The 10847-nt window shown below is 35.4% G+C and overlaps 1 protein-coding gene across 1 annotated transcript; it reads left to right on the top strand.

Annotated features, from left to right (window-relative positions):
• The first annotated feature begins 4000 nt into the window (after positions 1–4000).
• LOC133296322 (protein SIEVE ELEMENT OCCLUSION B-like) lies at positions 4001–7420 on the top strand. Its single transcript, XM_061495285.1, has 7 exons — positions 4001–4219; positions 4424–4522; positions 4965–5413; positions 5499–5608; positions 5978–6120; positions 6223–6702; positions 6803–7420. The coding sequence occupies exons 1-7, from the start codon at positions 4001–4003 to the stop codon at positions 7418–7420; spliced, it is 2118 nt and encodes a 705-aa protein (XP_061351269.1).
• Positions 7421–10847: the final 3427 nt, after the last annotated feature.

The following is a 10847-nucleotide window of genomic DNA, read 5'->3' on the forward strand; positions in this document are numbered from 1 at the left end:
TTCATGAATAAACTTCTTCATCCACATCATCTCCTTGTAAGTTTCAGTGATGGCTATATACTCGGCCTTGGTTGTCGAAAGTGCCACACATGCTTGTAGTTTTGATTGTCAGGAGACTGCATCTCCTGCAAGTGTAATGCCCATCCGCTTCAAGAATCAACGCATATCCCCACATACTAACACGAGACTTTTCAGTGTGATTTTTCCTTACTGACACACTTCCCGAGAAAACTTCCCAAGAGGTCACCCATCCCAGAATTGCCCCAAGTCAAGCACGCTTAACTATGGAGTTCTTCCGTTCCGAGCTACCGAAAAGAAGATGCATCTTGTTAGCATAGGTAGTACCAATTAATTCTTATAAGCTATCCCAAATTGTGCAGTCTTATACCTGCACAGCCTTTGGAATCTCTCTCTTTCGGGTGTCGATTCGATTCATTCATGCATGTAACCCCCTGCTAGAAGCCTGTCAGGAGTCGCTCCTTGTCCGTGCCTCTTTGCACCGGCGATCACTCCTCTCCCTCGTCAGCGCTCGGGATGTTACAGCAAGAGTCATCAGATAACCCCTGGTCGACTTCCTCAAGTTGGTATCTCCCCCTAAATCACACATACGACACAACACAATACGAATGAATAATTTGTCAACCTTAATGTGTGACATTTATTGTGTGGGTTGGCACAATACGAGACAACACGATATGACATGAATAACTTGTAAGAAAATTAATGCGAAACATTTTTGTGTTAGCGAGTTAACACACAAAATGACACAAATTTTTTCATGTCAATTTTTGTTAATACAAACATTTCACGAATTTTAAAACAAATTGACTTGGGCACATATTTTTCATATTGTGTTCGTACGTGTCAATAGATCATATATGAAAATTGACACCTCTGTGTAAGTGCACATATTCTTGAGTAGTATTTAGCTCTCTACGTAGTGCATGCTGCTACAGATTTTGTATTGCTCCATCGCTTTTTATTCATTCTCACAAAGCCTTCAACTAAAGTTTTATTGTCTTCCTTTGTTTTGAATGGCTTCATCAAATATGTGATCAGTTGCATATCAAGAGGTAATTATATTTATAAATTTTTTCTTTATTGCATTATTATTTAATAATTTTATAAATTAATTTAATTAATTATGAATAGGATACTCATTGCATCTTACATTCTAGGCGAATTTATTTCAATGATCAACACATAGATATTGTAAACAAGTTGAAGACAGCCAAATCAAGTCTGGTGAGTTCAGCTTGCGCCGGATTTGATAAGTGTGTTGATTGAGTGATGAAGAACTAGATACCTTCATTCTTCTTGAAGTGAATGCACGGTGACTTTTGGATGATGTTCCACTTCCACTTCAACTTGGACTTTCATCGACAACACACAAAAAATTTAAGAGAGCGCGAAATAACAAAAATTATAAATATAGTCTGATATATATTTAAAAATTAAAAGGCTTGACCTATTCATATTAGTCTGTTTAAGCTTATTAAATATTTCATAATTAAAAAAATAACTAAAATAATATTACTTTATTATTCTAAATTATTAAAATAATAATTTTATTTATTTTATTTAAAATAAATAATATGATATAGGCCGACCAATAGGCCCGACAAAAATGAAAAAGTCTATGGCCCATTTTTAAATAGGTTTTTTTTTTTTTAAATTCTATGTGTGTTCTATTTGATTATTGATAAAAAGTCAAGTCTGACCTAATATAAGTTAGGTCGTACGTCCTTATAGGCCGGTCTAGCCCCTTTACCCTAGAAGTGATCGTTATGATAAAAAGAATTAAAAAAAAAATTCATAAATTCCCTGTAGTTTATTTTTTTATCACTTATATCTCTTTTTTTCTATCAATTACTCCGTGTGATTTTTTTCCATTCAAGTCCTCTCTTTACATTGTTAGTAATTAAACTAACTTGGCAATATTACCCTTATTTTATGTTTATAGTTTTGTTTTTCAAAAATAAAATCTGACCCTAAAAGTAAAAATGGTGACAAAGTTTACATTATTATGGTTAGAAAAAACAACATGCAACATATGATAGAATAATAGTTGTTGGAAGGGGTTGTGGTAAAATTTGACAGTAGGCAATTTATACCTAGACGTCACAAATTAAAATTGAGAAAATCACATTAACTACAAAAAAAAAAAAAAAAAATCATCACTACAAGAAAAAAGTTTATTTGTGACAAAAAATTTCGTCACAAATGACAATTTTTGACACAAATAATCAAATTTCGTCACAAATAAATTTGCGACACAAGAATTTGTAAGGAAATTTCATATGTAGTGACAAAATTTGCGACACTAATAAGATTTTTTCTTGTAGTGCATAGAGCATTGCCCCAAGATCAATATGCAAATTAAGACCTATTTTTACCTTTCTCCTCTTATCTATCGTACAATTCAATATTAATTTTATATTCCGATAAACGTTTCCTATACATCATTTTTTTATATAATTTCTTATACTTTTTATAATCAAAAATAGGAAAAATGTTGAAATATATATATATATATATCCTAAAAGTATAGTATAAAATTATAAAAAAAATATAAGAGATGTGTAAATAATATTGTTATAATAACATAAAATGAATAAAATGGTATTTGCTTGCCAAACAATGAGGATTTGATGTTTCTTATGTTGTAGGATATAAAATTATCACCTAGACATACATAAAAGTGTGTGGAATATAAGGCCATGTGAAGAGAAGAAAAGAGAAAGAAAAACATAGGTCTCATATATTTTTATGTGTATATAGGAGATAAAATTTATCTCCTAATATAAGAGACATTGAACCTATAAAAAAAATCCCTTTATTTATGAGTGATTAAAATAAATTTTTTGAATATTAACCTTTTTTTGTGAATTTTTTTTTTAAGGATGTTCTGTGCATTCAATGAACCTTTAAACGGTACATATGTTCTGTACACTTACTATCTGCATCCTATTTACCTGGCATGCTTCACATTGGATCAAAATCCTTTAAACCCCTCAATTTCTCTTTTTCCTTTTGATTTAACTCAACTTTAATTTGAAAAATAGAACTCATCCTTGGTAGGTAGGTAGGTACATCTGATAGGAACCTATCCTCATGCTTTTAATTTCATAAAAAGGAAATAATCAAAATTTGATTATTACGTATTAAATCTCAATTTATTCCTTAGATACTTTCAATATATGGATCCAATATAACAACCAAAATCTCATTTCCAGCTAACTTATACTTTTCTTGTATGATTTTCAGTCCTATAATTAAAATTATCTTAATGTTTAAAAAAAAAAATAGGAATTAGTAATATTTTCAATTTTAGTTTGATAGTAGAGATATTTAAAATAAGTTTTTTGTATCACCATATTAAAATACTAATATATATATATGTATATGTATGCGTTGATGGAGGGAAATGTGTATCAAGAAATAGCATTGAATATGACCTCCATGCACATAAAATAAATAGGAGTTATTCCAGCTTATCAGTGATTTGTAGTTCAATTCCTGGATATATAATTATGTTAAAAATAAAATAAAAGTGAGATGAGTTAATTTTGAGTATTCAATTTTACCTTAGTTATTCACAACATATGAGGTAAGCCTAGTGAGTTAAGCTGACGTAGAAAGCGCCAGATCTCACTTTTTTATAGCTTAATCCAATATTTATGCTAACGTCATTATGGAGTACAAAATAAAAAAACTTTTCACTTTGTGTGTCTATATAGCTCTACGGGGGTGAAATAGATTATTACATGGAGGGGCCATCATAGCTAAGCCATGTGAATCCTTATCCTAAACAGGATAATCGCTTTAGCTTTTTTTATACCCTCCTAAACAAGCAAGGTACTTGTTCAATAAAGCTTTATTCCACTTCCTCTTATTATATAAGTTCTACTTGAGTTACGAGTACAATCACGTACAAGACAAACCAAACATTTTGTTGTGTGTGTTGCATTTCGATATCTTAAGCCATTTGATGAGTAACATGGCAACTAACCCTCGCCCACTACCAGCTCCCCCTAGTAAGATGCAACAAAGGAAGGAGCGACGCATGTTCTCTACATCTGATGACAGTGCCATGATGAAGCAAGTTCAGGCCACTCATGCCCCTGATGGTCGTGAAATTGATGTCAATCCCATTATCAAAATCGTGGACGAAATCTTGATTCAAGCCATTGCCCGAAGTATTGAGGGTCATCATCATGTAAGACATTTATATATACGTACTTTTTGCTTTGCTAATTTACATGCATATATATGATGCCATTTGCTTATTTAGTCTTGTGTTGGACATGTGAAGCCACGAGGTATATACAGGTGGCCAGATGCTGCATGTTTAGCTAGTTATTTAAATATATATATTTATTTATTTTTTGTATACTATTACGCTATGTGTTCCATTTGGCAGGTAAAACAAGAACAAGATACATTGGAGACCGCTGCAGCTTTGGCTGAATTTGACATGCTTGACACGCTGGCTTTTATCATAAACAAAATTTCGTGCGAGGTTCTTTTTATATGAAAATCTTTTAACTTTTATGGAAGTTACTATTTATTGCTGTTGTCAAGGATAAAAAGTGTTTCCTACATATAATTAATTACCAAATATGTAGCTGTTACAAAAAAAGAGAGAGAAAAGAAAAAGTAGAAGAATGATTCTTTTCATTATTTTACTTTTGCATAGAATATACTTATCTTTGATGCTGACGGCAGTGTTATGTCATACACAAAATATAAATACATTTAGCCTTCATTTGCTTTTAGTGCATGTAAGTATTTATAACAACAGCCTTGGTTTTGTCTTTTTGAAATATTTGGACTATTTATATGAATATGTTAGGTAATAAGTATTCCCTGTTCATTTTGATCAAATTTTTCTGTATCTAAAATCTAAAATAAAACGATCTAGAAAAGTTATTAAAGAGTAGTTCATGACTATATATTGGCAGCTATCATGCAAGTGCTCGGGAGGTGGAGATGCACATGCATCAACAATGGTGTTGCTGAATTACCTATCTAACTATGCATGGCATGCAAAAGTTGTGCTAACCTTAGCAGCCTTTGCTGTTTTTTTTGGAGAGTTTTGGCTTGTTGCTCAGTTGAGTGCTGCAAACACACTTGCAAAATCTGTGGCACTCCTTAAGCAACTGCCTGAGATTGTAGATAATTCTACAAATCTGAAACCCCAATTTGAAGCACTAAACAAGCTTATAAAGGCAGCACTAGATGTAACCATGTGCATTGTTGAATTCAAGGAGCTACCATCTGCATATATTGCAGAGGACACACCTCCTATGTCCGTTGTCAGTGCTCATATTCCTATTGCTGCCTATTGGGTCATCCGCAGTATTGTGGCTTGTGCCTCACAAATTGCGAGTCTCATAGGCATGAGAAATGAGTAAGCATATGGCTCCCTTTTGGATAACTTGAATTACCTCAATCATTTTTTGAAATAGTAGTGACCCTTATTTAAATAATTGCAGGTCAATTTCATCAGCCACAGAGGCATGGGAATTATCTAGTCTAGCACACAAAGTCAGTAGTATACATGAGCACCTCAAGAACCAACTTGCTCTTTGTTACCAATATATAGGTGAGCACACTATTGACAATTATAATTAGAATCTTAAATAAATTAATTAGACTATATGTAACCTAGATGTAGAGGGTGAGTACGATCCGTTGTAATTGAAATATCATGAGTTTGAATCTGGCAAATAAGTCTCTTTACAAATATACAACAATAAGGTTGTATACAAAGATTAACCCACGCCTAGCCTTCCTAGTCGGAGTTTGATGTGGAGTATTTTTTTTTTTAGGATATCTGTAACCTGAATTCAAGATTGTTCTTGCAGGATTTTATGCTAAATATAAAACCTTTTATTGGACTAATTTAAAGGGTTTTGTCTCGGTTGAGAGTTTCAAAAAGTGTTTTAACAATTGCATCCTTAACTTGGTGCAGATGACAAGAGGCATATAGAGGCCTTCCATAATCTGATTCGTCTTTTCGAGTCAGTCCATGTAGACAACATGAAAATTCTCAGGGCATTGATATATGCAAAGGATGATCTTCCTCCACTTGTGGATGGAACTACTAAATCAAAGGTTTGTTTTTATATTCAAGTAACATATATATATATATAGTCCTTTGTAAATATATCTTATCCCAAACCATGGTTTAAAAGATTAACTCTTATTGACAAGCAGGTTAGTCTCGAGGTTCTAAGGAGGAAACATGTGCTACTGCTCATATCAGATCTTGATCTTTCACAAGAAGAGATAATGATACTTGATAATTTGTACAAAGATTCACGATCGAGGGGTGAGATGCACTATGAGATGGTGTGGATGCCAGTTGTAGACAAAGCAACTTGGAATGATATGAATAAGCATAAGTTTGAGTATTTGCAATCAATGATGGCATGGTACAGTGTGCGTGATCCTTTCATCATTGAACCATCAGTGATTAAGTATATCAGAGAAGTGTGGAATTTCTCAAAGAGAGCTATTGTTGTAGCCCTTGATCCACAAGGAAGATTGTCCTCTCCAAATGCTCTTCATATGATATGGATTTGGGGAAATTTGGCATTCCCTTTCACACGTGAGAAAGAAGAATCTTTGTGGAAGCAAGAGATTTGGAGCCTTGAGCTGCTTGTTGATGGCATTGATCCTACAGTTTTGGAATGGGTAATAAGATAATTTCTATGTTTCCAACTTAATTAACCTCACTCTTACAATTAAATTTATTATATATTGACACAAAGTTTCTCTTTGTTTTTTGTTACAGATGACAGAAGGAAAATTCATATGCCTGTATGGAGGTGAAGATCTTGAATGGATTAAAACATTCACAACCACTGCAATGAATGTTGCAAAAGCTGGTAAGTTCGAATTAGAGATGGTTTACGTGGGAAAGAGCAATGCCAAAGAGCGTATGCAGAGAATGATAAATACATTCGCCACAAGTAAGTTTAGTTACTTTTGGCCTAATGTGACATCCATTTGGTTCTTTTGGGCACGGTTGGAGAGCATGTTGTACTCCAAGTTACAGCATGGAAAGACTGTTGAAAATGACCAGATTATGAGTGAAGTGATGACTGTGCTTAGCTTTGATGGTAGTGATCGAGGATGGGCAATATTCTGTAGAGGTCCATCTGAAATGGCTAGAGCCAAGGGTGATACTGCTCTAACAAGTTTGAAAGACTTTGATAAGTGGAAGCATAAGATTGAGGAAGATGGTTTGTTGCAAGCACTAAAAGATTACCTTGAGCAACTTCACACCCCACATCATTGTAATCGCCTCATCCTTCCTGGCAGCACTGGTGGCATACCACAAAAGGTTGTGTGTGCTGAATGTGGCCGTCCAATGGAGAAGTACTTCATGTACCGTTGCTGTGTGGAGTAAGATAAGAGGACTGTCCTGTTATACACTATATCATTGTTACTGCTCTATATACTTTTTATGTTATAATGTTGGTTTGACAGTTATTTATATTTTATAGTAGCATCTTAAGTTCCATCTTTGTGATGGGGTTAGTCTTTATGTCTACTAGCTACCTCTTCAGGTCTCAGAAGCACCATCTGTTTGGGCAACTGAGTTCCTTGCTAATAATAATAAAGAGTGTTGTACAAGTTTGATTTTACAATAATGTTTTGAGTCATGATATGTGTTGTAGACACCTCCTTTATTTATTGGTTTGTTTTTTGGATATGCCAAGCCCTTACTTTTCATTTTTTTTTTCCAAAAATAAAACAAATCAATGGCAATCACAATCAGAAATACATAAAAGGAACACAGGATTGGGTGAATGAGGAACTATTGGGGACAGAGTGAGTGGAAATCAAAAGGATATTGGTTTTTGTCCTAAAAGGAAAATCAGGATTGAGTTGATAAGATGGATTAGGATTGTTATGGACCCGTGTATGAGACCTTACAGTCGTTGATGCCCGCTTTGCAGAGGCTACAGACCCTGATTCCCGCCTTGCTCAAAACACGTTCGCCGCAATTTTGCGGCGAATGGAAGATATGGAAAATCGTAACAACCTCCAACGGCGAGAGGATTTCAGGAGAATTCAGGAGGAAAACGCAAGGCGAATGCAAGATCTGGAGCAACGATTGTTGGGGATGAGAATACTTGGATCAGCAGGGGTCCAGGGCCGAGATGACAAAGCCCGTATTGCAGAGGCTGAAAACCAAGGAACGCCAAATCTTGGATCAGCAGGGGTCCAGGGCCGAGATGACCAAGCCCGAATTGCAGAGGTTGAAAACCAAGGAAGGACAAATCGTGGAAATGCTGGGGGCCAAAACTCGGGAGGCCAGGGAATGAACAACCAGAACACAAACACGTAATTTTTGTTCCAGAATGCTTCAACAGGAGCAAATATACAAAGAAACAGGGATAAGACACATCTTAACCAAGATGCCCAACCCGCCAGAGGACGTATGTAACACCCCGTGTATACCTGGTAGTGTTATCATGCTATCGTATTAAGCTGCGCTTAATTAAAAATGCGGAATATCTTTTTCTTTTTAATTATGACGTCATTATACTTAGCCAAGTTGATTACTTAATCAATTTCATTTAATACCGCCTGTATGTAAATTGCAAAGACATCTAACTGAAATACCTCAATATATAAATAGAGTGAGTATCTAACATCACGGGTCTACAACTCGTAGTCCGGACAATAATCCTGATACATTATTACAACTCCAAATAAAACAAGACATAACAAGTCTATATGGCATGGACAATTCCCATGCTCTCCAAATCAACAACGTCTCAACAAGATGATCCAACATCATAAATGAAGCTAAAAGCATAAAACAACATGCATAACCAGCATCCAACAAGTCAGCATATAATAACAACAATATCTAACTCAGCTCCGGCCTCCTGCCGCCTGAGGTCTCAACCCCAATATTATCTGAACCTGAAATAAGCATTCCCTAAACGTGGGGTGAGATCTCTAAACCAAAAATCTCAGTAAGACAAGGGGTCCTCAAGGATCTTCCACCCCAAGCTCACTTACATGTGCAATATAAGTTCTAAAAGCAGTAATATCAATATCAGTTCCAAAACTATGTAGTGCAACAGATATTCATGCCATGTGTGTCAATACTATTCTACTGGCCAGAGAAATGCAGGAATACGTCTATACCTACATGTAGTACAAGGAACACCGCTTGCACCTCACCCACAGCCTCACCATATTGTATGTACTACATACTCAGGCTTACCGTATAGGTGGAACACCACATGCATATCACAAAGGCACTAGCATATAACAGCTCAACAGCATTTCCAAAACATCAAAAACATGTAACACAGCATGCATATAACCATACCCCCATGGGACATAGTGGAACCACAACATGGCTAAACCGAGGACACGAAAGCTTACCTTGCAAGCTAGTTATCCCAACCAAGAGTCCACAATCTCAAAGCCCAAACACAGTAGTATCACAATCTGTTATGGACCAATAATACATCATTAATCAAACTCTACAAGCATACACTTAAAGAATACGTCTTTCCTTTACGTTTTACGTTTTAAGGCTTCTAACAAAGCCACAAGCCCTAATCACATGATTCTGACTTAGTTCATTAATTACAGAAGTTCAACTTCATCAATCTAGGGTCCACAAACCCCCAATAGCCTACTGTACATACAGCACAGCTACTGTTCTACGAAATCTCTGAATATCTGGATATTCCTCGGGGGCATATCCGGATATCCAGATCCCCATATCCGGATATCCAATATCTGGATATTTCACGATCAGATATCCGGATATTTCGCGACAGAATGCAGTTTCTGCATTTCGCGAAGATATCCTTCAAAGGTTCCATTTTTACCGATTACAGAAGCCTAAACATGCATTTCTAGGTGTGTTTGACATTACCCAACGTTAGGTTATCATCTTTTAACCATTACATGCATCAAGGTTCCATTTTTAAGCATAAAAACTCAAGATCATGGGTTGAACAACTCACCCAAGCTCAACCAGCCAACAAAGGGTGCTCTTGGAGCTCACAAGACAACTCCAAGGTTCTGACTTCTTCAAGAAACGAAAATGAAGGTTGAAGGTTGGTCCTTTACTACATCAAGATAGCTTCTTGGAGCATCAAACACCAAGAATATGAACCCCTTCACCCCCAACTCAGAACACATCCCTCAAACACAACCAAAACAGTGGCCAAACTCAGAACAAAGACCCCCCACTCAACCCCAAAGATAACTCTCACACACACCCAAGTGTTTAGTATGAAGAAAAAGTCAAGAAAAGGTCTCAAGGTTGAGTTTTGGTGATGAACAAGGGAGAAGAGCAATGGAACAGTGCAAGAGTGTAAATGGTCAGCCTCCTTTCACGTAGGAGAATCTGATTCTAGGGTTGTGTGCCCATCATAAGGGTATATATAGCCACTTTAAAATAAAACACACAGTATTAACTTTAATTGCTACGCTTAGCATTTTAATCCCAAATTTTGGTTGCTTAACCTACTCAATTTTACAAGAATTTTCATATTTTTATTATATTTTTCGGAGCACCTTTCCGATACGCGTTTTTCATAGCCAGTATCAGTTTCTGGCACCAGTTCTCATTATTTTAACTTGAAACTCGTTTTACAAGTCATATAGATTATTCTAGAAATTATCATGTACTTATTATAATTTTCTGGGATACTTTTTTGGTACGCATTTATACCGACTAGCAAAATCGGTATCTGCATTTTTCTTCCGAAAAGCGACTTTCAGCATTCCTAATCACTTATCATAATTATTAAAGCCTCTTAATAATTATTAGGGTCAATTATGAAATCATTTCC

This window comes from Gastrolobium bilobum, unplaced genomic scaffold (genome assembly GCF_033153095.1).
Source record: "Gastrolobium bilobum isolate Gb01-03AN ecotype WA unplaced genomic scaffold, APGP_CSIRO_Gbil_v1 utg2008, whole genome shotgun sequence".
Classification (NCBI taxonomy): Eukaryota; Viridiplantae; Streptophyta; class Magnoliopsida; order Fabales; family Fabaceae; genus Gastrolobium; species Gastrolobium bilobum.

Coding starts and splice junctions, on each gene's coding strand:
- LOC133296322 (XM_061495285.1), top strand. CDS start 4,001: ATGGCAACTAACCCTCGCCCACTACCAGCTCCCCCTAGTAAGATGCAA. Junction 5,414..5,498: donor CTCATAGGCATGAGAAATGA/GTAAGCATATGG, acceptor AAATAATTGCAG/GTCAATTTCATCAGCCACAG. Junction 5,609..5,977: donor TCTTTGTTACCAATATATAG/GTGAGCACACTA, acceptor AACTTGGTGCAG/ATGACAAGAGGCATATAGAG.